We start from the raw sequence: 16,583 nt of genomic DNA, 5'->3' as shown, positions 1-16,583 counted from the left end.
AGGGTGGTGGAACACAGCAAGAGGTTGCCCAGGGAGGGAGCTGAGGCCCCGTGGCTGGAGCTGTTGCAGGTGAGGCAGGAGAAGGCTGTGGGCAAGCTGCTGTAGGGGAGGATGTCCCTGCTGAGTGCAGGGGGTGGCACTGGATGACCTCTGGAGGTCCCTTCCAACCCAAACCAGGCCAGGATTCTAACTTCTAAAAGGAAGACAACCCCACCCCTGCTTCACCCCCCTCTCCCCCCAGACTCTAAAGGTCAAAACCAGTGCCTGAAATCACTCCTGCTGAGCTTGTTGCATCCTGGTGTGATCCAGCTGGTTCTGGTCTTTTATCACCACATCCTCTGGGAGCTCCATAAACCTTTCCATGTTGCCTTTTAGCACCTCCCTTTCCAGACAAACCCAACTTTGGTTTATTGGTCAGGTAGCCACAGCCATTCCTTGATAGCCCAAACCTGTCTCCTGAGCCAGACTCTCAATCAGGTCTCTCTTTCTCTCAGTGGCTCTTTGTTGTCCATTCCCTCATTCTCCTTTCTCCTCTCTTCAGAGCCGTAAATCACACAACTTAGACCTGAAAGGGACTGTGGTGATCCTTGATGAAGCTCACAATGTGGTAAGTTCTCCTTCCTCTGTGGCCAGGCTTCATCCAAAGAGGAAAAGCAGAGCCATGCCCTGCTCTAAACAGCCCCTGAAGTCTGTGCTCAGCTGTTTCAGTTCATGTTTGTCAGCATCCTGAACACTTCTTGCTGCTTTGTGGTTCCCTTTGCAGCCCTCTGACACTGCTGGGATGGTTTCTTCCTGCTGGGTGGATCTCCAGATGTAGAGAATCACTCTCCCAGCCAAAACAAGGCTTTGTTCCTCTGGAAGAGTCCTTTAAGGGCATCAAGCCCAACCATTAACCCAGCAGTGCCAGGCTACCATTAAACCATGACCCTACTAAGGCAGCTTATTTTCTTCTCTGGAGAGGGTTCTTGTCCAGGGTGTAAGAACCCCTGAAGGATCCATTCTGAAGCTCTGCTGTATCCCCTGCCCAGGCATAGCACCTGCCAAATGTGGCTGTTGGAATACCTCCAAGTCCCCACTCACAGAGGGGGGAGGGAAAGACCACAAAACCCACCTGCACTATGAGGTCCCCTCCTGAGCTGGCTCAAAAGTGCAGCCCTTTGCCTAAATCATCATCAAGGTGGGAAAAGATCTCCCAAGATCCAACTCTTAACCCAGCACTGCCAGGTCACCACTGAACCATGCTCCTCAGCACCACATCTCCACAGCCACCAGCATGGTGGAGGATGGAAGGGACTTCTGGGGATCATCCAGGCCAAGCTCCTGCTAAAGCAGGGCACCCCCAGCAGCTTGCCCAGCAGCACAGCTGGGCTGGGAAGCTCTGCACACAAGGAGACTCCACAGCCTCTCTGGGCAGCCTGCTCCAGGGCTCTGCACCCTCACACCAAACAAGTTTCTCCTCAGGGAACCTCCTGGCTTCCAGTTTGTGCCCACTGCCCCTTGGCCTGTCCCTGGGCACCACTGACAAGAGCCTGGCCCCAGCCTCTTGCCCCTCACAGCTCCTTCAGCTCTTGCTGAGCATTGCTCAGCTCCCCTCTGGGGCTGCTCTTCTGCAGGCTCTCAGCCTTTGCTCCTCACAGAGCTGCTCCAGGCCCCTCAGCAGCTCTGCAGCCTCTGTGGTATGGAAGAAGCAAATCAGTTTCCCCAGTTCAGAACAAAGGATGATTGGTAATGAAGTCAAAGTCTTGAGGTGTTCCTAAAATGCAGATCAGAGGTTTATGGAACAGGTCTGAGCTGGAGATGAGAAGTGAAATCCAGCTTTGGTCACCTGTATGGTCCTGCTCTGGCAGGGGGGTTGGACTTGGTGATCTCTTTGGGTCCCTTCCAACCCCTGGCATGCTGTGAGGCTGTGATGTGGCCTTTGTCACCTGTCCCACCTAATGCTTCATTCTTTGATGTTTTAGGAGAGGCTGTGTGAGGAATCAGCATCTTTTGACCTGACTCCCTATGACCTGGCTTCAGCCATGGATGCTGTAAACATCCTGCTGGAAGAGCAAGCCAAACTGCTTCAGCAGAATGAGGTCAATGCTGAGTTCAACATGGACTTGGTCACTTCAGGTATGTTGACAACCTCAAACCCTTCTGTCCCACTGTGATTAGAGCCCAAGGTCTGGAGCCTAAATTTTCCTGGCAGCTGCTGGCAACTTTACACTTCCTAATAGAGGATTAATTAGTAATCAGTGCCAGAGACATGACAGTGATTTGGCCCAACTACCAGGGCCACTCTGATATGGGTCAAGACCTGGCTGGAAGGATGAGCTCAGAGAGTGGTGCTGCATGGTGCCACATCCAGCTGGCAGCAGTGCTGTGCCCTAAGGATCAGTGCTGGGCCCAATCCTGATCAATCTCTTCATTGATGAGCTGGAGCAGGGGATTGAGTCCAGCAGCAGTAAGTTTGCAGATGGCACCAAGCTAGGAGCAGCTGTGCAGCTGTTGGAGGGGAGGAGAGGCCTGCAGAGGGACCTGGCCAGGCTGCATGGGTGGGCAGAGGCCAAGGGGATGAGACTGAACAAGGCCAAGTGCAGGGTTCTGCACTTTGGCCACAACAGCCCCAAGCAGCACTGCAGGCTGGGGCCAGAGTGGCTGAGAGCAGCCAGGCAGAGAGGGAGCTGGGGGTGCTGGTAGAGAGGAGCTGAAGCTGAGGCAGCAGTGCCCAGGTGGGCAGCAGAGCCAATGGCATCCTGGGCTGGCTCAGGAGCAGTGTGGGCAGCAGGACAAGGGAGGTTCTTGTGCCCCTGTGCTCAGCACTGCTCAGGCCACACCTTGAGTGCTGTGTCCAGTTCTGGGCTCCTCAGTTCAAGAGAGATGTTGAGGTGCTGGAAGGTGTTTGGAGCAGGGCAGCAAGGCTGGGGAGGGGCCTGGAGCACAGCCCTGTGAGGAGAGGCTGAGGGAGCTGGGGATGTGCAGCCTGCAGCAGAGGAGGCTCAGGGCAGAGCTCATTGCTGCCTGCAGCTGCCTGCAGGGAGGCTGTAGCCAGGTGGGGTTGGGCTCTGCTGCCAGGCAGCCAGCACCAGAAGAAGGGGACACAGCCTCAAGCTGTGCCAGGGGAGGTCTAGGCTGGATGTTGTTAGGAAGTTGTTGGCAGAGAGAGTGATTGGCATTGGAATGGGCTGCCCAGGGAGGTGGTGGAGTGGCTGTGGCTGGAGGTGTTGCAGCCAAGGCTGGCTGGGGCACTTAGTGCCATGGTCTGGTTGGTTGGGCAGGGCTGGGTGCTAGGCTGGGCTGGCTGAGCTTGGAGCTCTCTTCCAACCTGGCTGATTCTGTGTTTCTACTGACAAGGTCTTGTAATGACAGGAGGAGGAGGAATGGGTTTAAAGTGGCAGAGGGGAGATCCAAGCTCTTTTTCAGTGAGCGTGGTGAGACACTGGCACAGGTTGAGGGTGGTGAGACACTGGCACAGGTTGAGGGTGGTGAGACACTGGCACAGGTTTCCCAGGGAGGTTGTGGAGCACAGAAGCACAGAATGGGATCAAAGATCCCATTCTGTGCTTCTGTGCTCCACAACCTTCCTGGAGGTGTTCAAGGCCAGGCTGGATGAGGCCTTGAGCAACCTGTTCTAGTGGGAGGTGATCCCGGCCCATGGCAGGGAGGTTGGAACTTGAAGGTCTCTTCCAGCCCATTCTGTGAATAGATGAAACCTCCTTGTTGAAATCTTTCCTTTTCTCACCAGGGCTGGACATGGAGCTGGAAGATTTAGCCAAGATCAAGAGTAAGTTTCTTTTGGTTCATTCTGCTGTCAAAAATGCTTGGAGGAACAGCTTCAGAAGCTCAGCAACTCTCAAATCACCTTTGTGTGGCCTTGCTGGCAGCTGAGAAATGCAGGAATTGGTGTGGGGTGTTCACATTGCAGGGATTTTGTTTCCCTGAGCTGTTGGATTTGGCAGGTGAATGCATTACTGCCTCCTGTCCCAGACATTCCCTCATCAGCTAATCCTGGCAGTGTGCTGGCATTGTGGCATCATCTTGCTGCATGTAGAGGATGCTCCACAAAGCTGTTAGCAAGAGCTTGAGATGTCTGATGGTTAAACAGCATTTCCAAGAAGGCCTTTGCTATAGAGAGGAGTTCAACAGCTTCAGCTGACTTGAGGTCATGGAAGCTCTTCCACATGAATAGTTAGAGATAGTGTCTGGGAAATTATAGCAAGGACATGGAGCTGATGGAGAGAGTCCAGAGGAGGCCACAAAAGTGTTCAGGTGGATGGAGAACCTCAGCCATGGGGGATAGGCTGAGGGAGCTGGGGGTGTGCAGCCTGGAGGAGGCTCCAGGCACAACTCAGAGCAGCCTGCCAGTAGCTGAAGGGGCTGCAAGAAGGCTGCAGAGGGACTGCAGGGTCATGAGAGGATGAGAGCAGAGTCTCAGCTCAATAGTGACTAACCAGAACTGCCTCCCAGCTTTGGGTTTTCACACGAGAGGCAACTTGCTCTGCAAGTGGGCAGTGTCCACACTGCAGCAGAGAAGGCTCCAGGCAGAGCTCAGAGCAGCCTGCCAGTAGCTGAAGGGGATACAAGCAGGCTGCAGAGGGACTGCTGGCAAAGGGCTGCAGGGACAGGCTGAGGGCAGTGGTTTGGAATGAGAGCAGAGCAGCTTGAGAGTGGAGGTGAGGAACAAGTTGTGCAGCAGGAGGCTGCTGGAGCACTGCAGCAGGTTGCCGAGGCCTCCTGGCTGGAGCTGTTGCAGGTGAGGCTGGAGGAGGCTGTGAGCAAGCTGCTGTAGGGGAGGATGTCCCTGCTGGCTGCAGGGGGTGGCACTGGGTGACCTTTGGAGGTCCCTAGCTGGGTGATTCTATGAAATTGGCTTGGCTCATTTTGCTCTGTTGGCCAGGAGCAAGTCACTGCCTTTGGTGGCAGCATTGGTGAGAAACTACACCTGAAAAAGAGCCTCAGATGTGTCCCAGAAGGGAGTTGCTGTCAACTTTTAACCTTGTGGGTTTTTTTTTCTCTCCCCTTTTTGATTCTCTTGAAGAAATTCTTCTTCAGCTGGAAAGTGCTATTGATGCAGTGGAGCTGTCCCCAGATGACTCTGGAATCACCAAAGAGGGAAGGTAAATTTCAGCTCACATGAAGGAGTTGGCGTGTTAAAAACACAGCAAGTTCCAGTGGGCTGCATCTTCTCAGTGGTGCCCAGGGACAAGACAGGGGCAGTGGGCACACACTGGAGCCTAGGAGCTTCCATGAGGAGAAGTTTCTTAGCTGTGAGGGTGCAGAGCCCTGGAGCAGGCTGCCCAGAGAGGCTGTGGAGTCTCCTTCTGTGCAGAGCTCCCAAGCCCAGCTGGGCAGTGTGCTGCTGGGCAGGCTGCTGGGGGTGCCCTGCTGGAGCAGATGAGTGTGGACTGGATTTTGCCATGTGACAGAGGTTGCAGAGCTGCTGAGGAGCCTGGAGCAGCTCTGTGAGGATCAAAGGCTGAGAGCCTGCAGAAGAGCAGCCCTGCAGGGAATCTGGTCAGTGCTCAGCAAGAGCTAAAGGAGTTGTGGGGGGCAAGATGATGGGGCCAGGGTGTTGTCAGTGGTGCCCAGGGACAGGCCAAGGGGCAGTGGGCAGAAGCCAGGAGGTTCCCCTGAACAGGAGGAGAAACTTGTTTGGTGTGAGGGTGCAGAGCTGCCCAGAGAGGTTGTGGAGTCTCTCTGACCAGAGAGCTTCCAAGCCCAGCTGGGCACTGTGCTGCTGGGCAAGCTGCTGGGGGTGCCCTGCCTTAGCAGGGGAGGTTGGCCTGTCTGATCCCCAGAGGTCCCTTCCCACTCCTGCAGTGTGGCTCTGGGGCTGGCAGCACCATTCCAATGCCTATCAATAATGTTTGTTCCAGTGCTGGGCTCCCCTTAGCTTTCATTCCTGTATTAACCAAGATCCCTGATGGAACTCCCCTGACTAACCATTCAGAAGTGACCAATCCTGTGCTGTGTCCATGCCCATCAGCTGCTGTCAAGTGGCAGAAACTCCTCACTGGGCTGCTTTTAGGTCTGCATCACCATCTGAAGAGCTTTTTAAACACAGCTGAGGTGTGAGGTAGCTCAGACCTCTCTGACTCTCTTTCCACACTCATACCTGGTGTACTCTGCAAGGAGTCCCTGGGAAGTGCATGCTTGAATCTGTTTGCAGATGAGCTGTTGCTGTGTTCTGTGGGGAATCCTAGGAGCAGGCAGGTTGGAAGAGACCTCCAAGCTCATCCAGTCCCACCTAGCACCCAGCCCTCTCCAGTCCAGTAGATCATGGCACTAAATGCCTCCCCCAGTCTTTTCTTGCACACAAGGTGTGTTCAGGATGGAGATGTGGACAAGGCAGGCTGGGGGGGGCAGTATCCTTTCTGTCAGCTCAGTGTTATCTGCTGCTCTAACAAACACAATCCTGTTTTGCTCCCTGTGAGTGTTTCTGTCCTGTGGAGTTAAGATCCTGTGTGCTGCTAGAAGAGGAGAGGCTGAGGGCAGCTGATTCTTGGTGGTGTTTACCCACTTCTGCTGCTTTTTGTTCCCTTGCAGTTACATCTTTGATCTGTTTGCTCAAGCTCAAATCACATTCCAGACCAAATCCTCCCTCCTGGAGTCTCTGGAGCAGATCCTGCAGTACCTCTCCAGCCGTGAGTGTCAAGGTTTAGTTCTTTGACTCAAAACTTAGCTCTGCAGGGGAAGTGATTTGGAAGTTTGGAGTCCAGGGAGAAGAGGAGAAAGGTTGATTTGTCCTGATGTGAGTTAGAAAGCTTTTAAAAGGTCACAGAATCAGGCTTGGGATGGAAGGGACCTCCAAAGGTCATCCAGTGCCACCTTCCCTGCTTATTTGCTGTCAGGTTGAATCAGATCTTCTGTTCCTGACAGTGGGAAAAGTCTTGTGGGGTTTTATTTTGGATCAAAAAGTTCTCTTCTGGGTTTTTTTCCCTCTGGCCACTCTTGAGTGATGCTTAAAAAGGAGATCATGATTGGACAGCTTGGAAGCTTCAGCAAACCTAAAACTGCAGCCTGGCTGTCATGTCACAGGTTGCAAACTGCTGATGCCTCTGATTCAGTTCTCTTCTTCCCCCACAACTTGGGGATTTCAGAGTCATCACCATCCTGGCCTGGTTGTTGGGTGTCAAGGTCAATCAGATCTTGCCCTGGCAGCAGTAAAAGTCCTCTGGGGTTTTATTTGGGATCAAAAAAGGTCTTCTTTTGTTTCCTCCCCTCCTACTTAGCAGGAGGCTGCTGAGAGTGGTGACATTTGGTGTGTGCTGCTCATTGCTTTCTGGTTGTGGTTTGAGGATTTGTCTCTTTCCTTTTGTTGTGTGTGTATAAAGATGAGAATTCAGCCACTGGATGCAAGAAATTCCATGATGGTAGGATGTCAGAATGGTTTGGGTTGGAAGGGACCTCCAAAGTGCCACCCCCCTGCACTCAGCAGGGACATCCTCCCCTACAGCAGCTTGCTCACAGCCTTCTCCAGCCTCACCTTGAGCAGCTCCAGCCAGGAGGCCTCAGCTCCCTCCCTGGGCAACCTGCTGCAGTGCTCCAGCAGCCTCCTGCTGCACAACTTGTTCCTCACCTCCAGTCTCAATCTGCTCTGCTCTCATTTCAGTTGGTAGCCATAATCTCTTCTCCATTCTTTGCTGCTTTGGATTTCTATGCATGAGCTGCAACTTGCTCTGCAATTGGGTAATGTCCACACTGCAGGAGAGAAGGCTCCAGCAGACCTCAGAGCAGCCTGCCAGGACCTGCAGGGGCTACAAGCAGGCTGCAGAGGGACTGCTCCCAAAGGCCTGCAGGGACAGGCTTAGGGCAGTGGTTTGGAATGAGAGCAGAGCAGCTTGAGAGTGGAGGTGAGGAACAAGTTGTGCAGCAGGAGGCTGCTGGAGCACTGCAGCAGGTTGCCCAGGGAGGGAGCTGAGGCTTCCTGGCTGGAGCTGTTCGAGGTGAGGCTGGAGAAGGCTGTGAGCAAGCTGCTCTAGGGGAGGATGTCCCTGCTGAGTGCAAGAAGGTGGCACTGGGTGATCTCTGCAGGCCCTTTCCAACCTCTACCATTTTGTAACTCAACTTTTAATGTAGAGAAGCCTTCAGGAGTTTGTCATTGTCTCAGGTGACAGATTCCCTGTGCATCAGAGCCATGGGATTTCCTCTGGGATGCCACCTTTATGGCTCCTTGCCTCTTGGGAAGCTTGAGCCATGTATTTGAGTCAATATCTGGGAGTTGTGTTCATTGTGCTATGTTGTCCAGCTATGGAGGTGTGCTTGGTGTTGCAATCCTGTGTTGCTCTCTCTAGGTACTGGGCTCTTTGTCAATGCAGCAGGATTGCACAAGCTCTCAGATATTATCCAGGTAAGTGATTAACACTGCTTCCATTTGTGTCCCAAGGGTAGGAGAATTGGGTTTAAAACCCTGCAAAGAGCTTGGATCCACTTTACCCTTGAATGTGTGCACACCTGCTGGAGCAGCTCTGCCAGGAGGCCAGGCTGAGGGAGCTGGGGCTGTGCAGCCTGGGGAAGAGAAGGCTCCAGGCAGAGCTCAGAGCAGCCTGCCAGGACCTGCAGGGGCTACATGCAGGCTGCAGAGGGACTGCTCCCAGAGGCCTGCAGGGACAGGCTGAGGGCAGTGGTTTGGAATGAGAGCAGAGCAGCTTGAGAGTGGAGGTGAGGAAGAAGTTGTGCAGCAGGAGGCTGCTGGAGCACTGCAGCAGGTTGCCCAGGGAGGGAGCTGAGGCCCCATGGCTGGAGCTGTTGCAGGTGAGGCTGCAGAAGGCTGTGAGCAAGCTGCTGTAGGGGAGGATGTCCCTGCTGGCTGCAGGGCAGTTTGCCTGGATGAGCTTTGGAGGTCCCTTCCAACCCAGACCATTCTGTGATGGAAGCAGGTGAGGGTGTGAGGAGGAAGCTGCTGCCCAGTGAGGTGCTCTACTCTGGTTTTTATAGTTGTTCTTTCCCAGTTTTGAGGCCTACTTTTTGGAGCTGCTTCATGTTCAGTTCGTCTGTGTTCAGCCTCCACCAGGTGGAGCTGAAATCTTGAGCTGCTCACTTCATAGCAGCTGTGCTTGGGAGATGGGAGATCTAGGGAAATGAAAGGAACACAAACCAACCAACCCCAACCAGCAAACCCCCAAACCTAAACAGCAAAGCCCAAACTAAATCTAAGCAACAACCCCCAAAGCCCAAACTAAATCTAAGCAACAACCCCCAAAGCCCAAACTAAATCTAAGCAACAACCCCCAAAGCCCAAACTAAATCTAAGCAACAACCCCCAAAGCCCAAACTAAATCTAAGCAACAACCCCCAAAGCCCAAACTAAATCTAAGCAACAACCCCCAAAGCCCAAACTAAATCTAAGCAACAACCCCCAAAGCCCAAACTAAATCTAAGCAACAACCCCCAAAGCCCAAACTAAATCTAAGCAACAACCCCCAAAGCCCAAACTAAATCTAAGCAACAACCCCCAAAGCCCAAACTAAATCAAAGCAACAACCCCCAAAGCCCAAACTAAATCAAAGCAAGAAACCCCAAAGCCCAAACTAAATCAAAGCAAGAAACCCCAAAGCCCAAACTAAATCAAAGCAAGAAACCCCAAAGCCCAAACTAAATCAAAGCAAGAAACCCCAAAGCCCAAACTAAATCAAAGCAAGAAACCCCAAAGCCCAAACTAAATCAAAGCAAGAAACCCCAAAGCCCAAACTAAATCAAAGCAAGAAACCCCAAAGCCCAAACTAAATCAAAGCAAGAAACCCCAAAGCCCAAACTAAATCAAAGCAAGAAACCCCAAAGCCCAAACTAAATCAAAGCAACAAACCCCAAAGCCCAAACTAAATCAAAGCAAGAAACCCCAAAGCCCAAACTAAATCAAAGCAAGAAACCCCAAAGCCCAAACTAAATCAAAGCAAGAAACCCCAAAGCCCAAACTAAATCAAAGCAAGAAACCCCAAAGCCCAAACTAAATCAAAGCAAGAAACCCCAAAGCCCAAACTAAATCAAAGCAAGAAACCCCAAAGCCCAAACTAAATCAAAGCAAGAAACCCCAAAGCCCAAACTAAATCAAAGCAAGAAACCCCAAAGCCCAAACTAAATCAAAGCAAGAAACCCCAAAGCCCAAACTAAATCAAAGCAAGAAACCCCAAAGCCCAAACTAAATCAAAGCAAGAAACCCCAAAGCCCAAACTAAATCAAAGCAAGAAACCCCAAAGCCCAAACTAAATCAAAGCAAGAAACCCCAAAGCCCAAACTAAATCAAAGCAAGAAACCCCAAAGCCCAAACTAAATCAAAGCAAGAAACCCCAAAGCCCAAACTAAATCAAAGCAAGAAACCCCAAAGCCCAAACTAAATCAAAGCAAGAAACCCCAAAGCCCAAACTAAATCAAAGCAAGAAACCCCAAAGCCCAAACTAAATCAAAGCAAGAAACCCCAAAGCCCAAACTAAATCAAAGCAAGAAACCCCAAAGCCCAAACTAAATCAAAGCAAGAAACCCCAAAGCCCAAACTAAATCAAAGCAAGAAACCCCAAAGCCCAAACTAAATCAAAGCAAGAAACCCCAAAGCCCAAACTAAATCAAAGCAAGAAACCCCAAAGCCCAAACTAAATCAAAGCAAGAAACCCCAAAGCCCAAACTAAATCAAAGCAAGAAACCCCAAAGCCCAAACTAAATCAAAGCATCAAACCTAAGCAACACACCCCAAAGCTCAAGCCAAACCTAAGCAACACACCCCAAAGCCCAAACCAAACCTAAGCAACACAACCCAAACCCCAAACTGAATCAAAGCAACAAGCAACAAAGCCCAAACCAAACCTAAGCAACACAACTCAAACCCCAAACTGAATCAAAGCAACAAAGCCCAAACCTAAGCAACACACCCCAAAGCTCAAGCCAAACCTAAGCAACACACCCCAAAGCCCAAACCAAACCTAAGCAACACAACCCAAACCCCAAACTGAATCAAAGCAACAAGCAACAAAGCCCAAACCAAACCTAAGCAACACAACTCAAACCCCAAACTGAATCAAAGCAACAAAGCCCAAACCTAAGCAACACACCCCAAAGCCCAACCCAAACCTAAGCAACACACCCCAAAGCCCAACCCAAACCTAAGCAACACACCCCAAAGCCCAACCCAAACCTAAGCAACACACCCCAAAGCCCAACCCAAACCTAAGCAACACACCCCAAAGCCCAACCCAAACCTAAGCAACACAACCCAAACCCCAAACTGAATCAAAGCAACAAGCAACAAAGCCCAAACCAAACCTAAGCAACACACCCCAAAGCCCAAACCAAACCTAAGCAACACACCCCAAAGCCCAAACTAAATCAAAGTGACAACCACCTCAGCAACAAAGCCCAAACCAAACAAAAACCCAACCAGCAACCAAACAACAGAACAAAAAAGCCCCAAACCTAACCAAGCAACAGCTCCCAAGCAACAAAACCAAAACAACAAACCAAGCAAAATTAAAGGACCCCAAAAAAAACCTGGGGGGGGGAATCCCAAGCAAACCCCCACTTAAAGCAAATACCCTCCCAAAAGATCATTGAAGTGTTTCCTTTTGGGGTCTTTTTGGTGTGTTTCATTTATAAAACACATCTCAGGACCCCAGGAGCTGAATGTGACCCTGGTGAGTGGTATCCACACAGTGCTCTCAGACCTCTCCTCCTTGTGCCCAGGCTGCCATAGAGGTGGGAGCTGCCCCAGCCCTGGCACCGTTGCAGCTGAGGTGGGTTGGGGCTGTGAGCAACCTGCTCTGGTTGCAGATGTCTCTGGGGACTGCAGGAATGGATGAGCTTGAAAGGTCTCTTCTTAGCTAAACCCTTCCATGGTGAGAAAGCCAAAGCTGTGCCCCATAAGCTGAGCAGCTGCAGTGAGCCTGCAGCTCCATTTCTACTTTCTCTCTGAAGTTATAGAATCAGTCAGGGCTGGAAGGGACCACAAGGATCAGGCAGTTCCACCCCCCCTGCCATGCCCAGGGACATCCTCCCCTACAGCAGCTTGCTCACAGCCTTCTTCAGCCTCACCTGGAACAGCTTCAGCCAGGAGGCCTCAGCTCCCTCCCTGGGCAACCTGCTGCAGGGTTCCAGCAGCCTCCTGCTGCACAACTTGTTCCTCCCCTCCACTCTCAAGCTGCTCTGCTCTCATTCCAAACCACTGCCCTCAGTCTGTCCCTGCAGCCCTTTGCCAGCAGTCCCTCTGCAGCCTGCTTGTAGCCCCTGCAGGTCCTGGCAGGCTGCTCTGAGCTCTGCCTGGAGCCTTCTCTCCTGCAGGCTGCACCTCCCCAGCTCCCTTAGCTTGGCCTCAGAGCAGAGCTGCTCCAGCTCCCTGAGTATTTCCAAGGCCTCCTCTGCACCCTCTCCATCAGGCCCATGTTCTTCCTGTGCTGAGGGTTCCAGAGCTGGCCCCAGCCCTGCAGGTGAGCTCTCAGCAGAGTAAAGTGTGAGGTCACCACTCATTGGTTTGCAAATGCTGAGGGCAGAGCTCATTGCTGTCTGCAGCTCCCTGAGAGGAGGCTGGAGCCAGGTGGGGGTTGGGCTCTGCTCCCTAGTCTCAGGTGGTGGAAAGAGAGGAAAAGGCCTAAAATTGTGCCAAGGGAAGACTTAGGTTGGGGTTGAGGAAAAATCTCTCTGCTGCAAGAGTGGTCAGGGACTGGCACAGGCTGCCCAGGGAGGTGGGGGAGTGCCCATCCTAAGCACTTTGGGCCATGGCTTAGGGGCCATGGAGGTGTCTCTGCTGTTCTGTGAAGATTGCCTTGGATAGGAGAAGCAAATCTGAGCTCTGTGCTGCTGCTGCTGCTGAGGACATGCAGAAGGACAGCTCCTGCAAACCATCTGCCACAGGATGCTTTGGCACCATCCTGAGGCATCCTTAAGCCAGAGCCAGCTGACAGAACCTCCAGGGCTCAAACCTGGGGCTTCCTTCTCACAGAGCCTGCTCTTCAAACTCCACTTACACCCAGCTCATTTGCAGGAAGAAGAAATTGATCCTTCCTTGGAGAAGAACATTTGCTGCCCTCCTTTTGTTTTTTTCTGGGGGGGGGAAATGTTTCTCAGAAATTCAGAGTTCCAGGAACTGGGTTTTGGGGATTTGTTTTTTCCCCTCTGAGTGGTTCACATCTTGCCTTGATGCAAGGAGCTGATATTTAATCCCTTCTAAATGGCTGAAGAGATGTTTTTTTGTTTGGTTCTTTAGAAGAATTCAGAGAAGCTCTGAAAGTTTAACAGCCCACAGCTGTTTTTCAGTGAAGCTCCACATGTCAGAAGGAGCAGCAGCAGTAGCCAGAAGGCAGCACAGGCAGGGAAGGGGAAGAAGCAGAAGTCTCTGCTTGAAGAGCTTGAGAGAAGCTCTTGCATTTCATTTCTGGCCCATCTGGGTATGGTTATAGCTTGATTGGTTTTACCTGAGCAAGGTTTTGTTGGGGTAGGGCTGGAGAGAAGCCTGGGTGAGGCATTTAGTGCCATGGTCTGGTTGACTGGGCAGGGCTGGGTGCTAGGTTGGGCTGGATGAGCTTGGAGGTCTCTTCCAACCTGCTTGATTCTATGATATGTTAGGAGGTAGTTGTTGGCAGAGAGAGTGATTGGCATTGGAATGGGCTGCCCAGGGAGGTGGTGGAGTCTCTGTGGCTGGAGGTGTTGAAGCCAAGCCTGGCTGGGGCACTTAGTGCCATGGTCTGGTTGGTTGGGCAGGGCTGGGTGCTAGGCTGGGCTGGATGATTTTGGAGCTCTCTTCCAACCTGGCTGATTCTATGAGGCTTTGGGGGTGTCAGTTGGTGCTAAACTCCCCAGGAGCCAGCACTAGTCACTGGCAGCCCAGAGGCTGCAGAAGGCTGTGAGCAAATTGCTCCAGGGGAGGATGTCCCCCTGGAAGGGGTTGCCCAGGGAGGTGGTAGAAGCCTCATGGCTGGAGGTGTTTAAGGCCAGGCTGGCTGAGGCTGTGTGCAGCCTGCTCTAGTGTGAGGTATCCCTGGGCATGGCAGGGGGGTTGGAACTGGCTGCTCCTTGTGCTCCCTTCCAACCCTGCCTGATTCTGTGAGTGATTCTGTGAGAGAGTTCCCAGTGCAGAGATCCACGAGGGAGGTTGCTGGAAGCAGTTGTTAAACCTTTCCCTTTTGCTTACTTCCATCTCTCAGATTGTGTTCAGTGGTGATTGCCCAGAAGACACAACAGGTTTCAAGCCACATCAGTCCATATCCAAATATTACAAGGTATGGGATGCTCTCTCCTGCAGCTTTGCTATCACTGGTGTTTAATCTCAGATCATCCAGTCCAACCCCCTGCTAAAGCAAGGCACCCACTTGATTACATTGCCCAGGAGCAAATGGCCAAGGGGGGTTTGGAAGCTCTGCAGAGAAGGAGACTCCACAGCCTCCCTGGGCAGCCTGCTCCAGGGCTCTGGCACTGCCAAACTCAAGGAGTGTTTATTTTCCCCCTCCTGTTTTACTTTGGGAACGTTTGGTGTCTCTTGGCTGGTCAGGAGCAGGACAGCTCCACCCAGCAGAGACAGCAAACCTGAACCACCCCCACAAAGTCCTTCCAGTTCATTTAGACTTTGGGGCTTAGGGACTGGAATGCTGCAGTGAACTTTAGGGAGCAGATCTAAAATCGATCTGAAAGTCACTTTTTATGACCTGGGGGAAGGAAGGAGGGAGAGGGAGAGAGGGGGGAAAGGAGGGAAAAGGGGGAAGGAAGGAGGGAAAAGGGGAAGGAGAGTTTGGGACTTAGGGACTGGAATGCCACAGTGAACTTCAGGGAGCAGATCTAAACTGAATCTGAAAGTTACATTTTATGACTTGGAGCAAGGGGGCAGAGGGAGGGGGAAGGGGAGCAAAGCAGCAGTGTGACCCTAATAACACTCTAGACATGACACTAACTGCTCTGGGCTGTGCCTCCTGAGGGCTGCAGTGCAAGTCTGTTCCTGTAGCCATCTCTCCAGAGGTTTCTTTCTTGCCCTCCAGGTCCACATCCACCTGGATAGCAGCAGTGAGAAGAGGAAAGCAAGGACAGACCTCTGGACTTCATCCTCTGCTAAAAAAGAAGGTAGAGGGCTCTGGCTTGGGCAGGCTGCTGCAAAACTGGGTGGAAAACCACTGACCTGCTCCTTCCTGATTCAGATCAGGGGATGCAGCATCCCTCTGTGAGCAGGCAGAGTTTGGGATGCCACTGGGAGCTTTTTGAGGGCAGCAGTCCCTGTCTTAGCTGAAGTGCTGCAGATGACTCTGAGGTGTGAAGGGCTGAGCAGAGCTGAGTGCAGCAGCTGCCTATAAAGCCAAAACCTTACCCCCACAAACCCCAGCAGTGTTCCTCACAGAGCTGGGGAGAGTCTTCAGCCCGTGATTGGTGTTCCTTGTCCTGCTCCAAGTGAAAACCAGCAGCAGATGTGAGGTTGGGAAGGACTTTTTTTGGCTCCACTCAGAGAGCCAGGGGCTGGCTTGGTTGAAAGGCTTCTTGGTTGGCATCTGAGCATTAAATATTGCCCCACAACAACGTTCTCTAGGGTGGCTTGAGGCTCTGGGGCATGAAGTTGAAGGCATTTTAGGATGGTTAGAAGATATTTGGCAGTTCTGTGTTTCCAGATGCAGCTCTGTGGTGGATACAGTGAGTGCTGGAGGTGCTTTTTCACTTCTGCAGTAGCTTCTCAAGAGGAGCTGACAGCAACAAACTCAATGCCATGAATCAGTTGGGTTGGAAAGGGACCTTAAAGATCATCTAATTCCAAGCCCCTGATAAGGACATTGTGATAGGATGAGGAGGAGTGGATTAAAGAATGAGATTGAGGAGGGGAGATTGAGACTGGAGATGAGGAAGAGATTCTTGGTGGTGAGGGTGGGGAGACACTGGCACAGGTTGCCCAGGGAGGTTGTGGAGCACAGAAGCACCCAATGTGATCTTTGATCACATTGGGTGCTTCTGTGCTCCACAACCTCCCTGGAGATGTTCAGGACCAGGTTGGATAAGGCCTTGAGCAACTCTCAAGAGGGAAAACTCTCCCTGCAGGTGAGCAAGCAGCAAACTGCCCTCTGTAAAGAGCAGTGAGGGAACAGTGAGACCCTGGCACAGGTTGTCCAGGGAGGTCATGGAGCACAGCTCTGCTGCGAGGAGAGACTGAGGGGAGTTGGGGCTGTGCAGGCTGGAGAGGAGAAGGCTCCCAGGGGACCTTCTTGTGGCCTTTCAGGATCTGAAGGGGGCTACAAGAAAGCTGGGGAGGGACTTTTGAGGCTGTCAGGTAGGGATAGGACTGGGGGGAATGGAGCAAAGCTGGGAATGGGGAGATTCAGACTGGATGTTAGGAAGAAGTGGTTCAGCAGGAGGGTGGTGAGAGCCTGGCAGGGGTTGCCCAGGGAGGTAGTGGAAGCCTCATGCCTGGAGGTGTTTATGGCCAGGCTGGATGAGACCTTGAGCAGCCTGGGCTGGTGGAAGGTCCCATGGCAGGAGGTCAGAACTGGATGATCTTCAGGGTCCCTTCCAGCTGAAACCATTGTAGGAATCTGTGAACCCCCTACTAGAACAGATAGCTCCAGGTCACATCCAATTTGGCTTTGAACATTTCCATGCTTGGAGGCTTCACAGCTACTCTGGACAACATGTTCCAGTGCCTCATGGTGGTCTGG

At 52.2% G+C, this 16,583-nt stretch overlaps 1 protein-coding gene across 6 annotated transcripts in view; it reads left to right on the top strand.

Annotated features, from left to right (window-relative positions):
• Window positions 1-16,583, top strand: part of RTEL1 (regulator of telomere elongation helicase 1) — a 65,784-nt gene that overhangs the window by 7,333 nt on the left and 41,868 nt on the right. For all 6 annotated transcript variants that reach the window (XM_064167653.1, XM_064167656.1, XM_064167655.1 and 3 more), the window contains exons 8-15: window positions 542-607; window positions 1,962-2,115; window positions 3,728-3,766; window positions 5,021-5,099; window positions 6,529-6,626; window positions 8,277-8,332; window positions 14,106-14,180; window positions 14,931-15,012. In XM_064167653.1, the coding sequence (XP_064023723.1) occupies window positions 542-607; window positions 1,962-2,115; window positions 3,728-3,766; window positions 5,021-5,099; window positions 6,529-6,626; window positions 8,277-8,332; window positions 14,106-14,180; window positions 14,931-15,012 (649 nt within the window). The remainder of the gene's footprint in view (window positions 1-541; window positions 608-1,961; window positions 2,116-3,727; window positions 3,767-5,020; window positions 5,100-6,528; window positions 6,627-8,276; window positions 8,333-14,105; window positions 14,181-14,930; window positions 15,013-16,583) is intronic.

This window comes from Pogoniulus pusillus, chromosome 29, assembly GCF_015220805.1.
Source record: "Pogoniulus pusillus isolate bPogPus1 chromosome 29, bPogPus1.pri, whole genome shotgun sequence".
In the NCBI taxonomy this organism is placed as follows: Eukaryota; Metazoa; Chordata; class Aves; order Piciformes; family Lybiidae; genus Pogoniulus; species Pogoniulus pusillus.
Note: the sequence above shows the minus strand (reverse complement) of the source record. Positions and strands in the feature narration are given on the sequence as shown.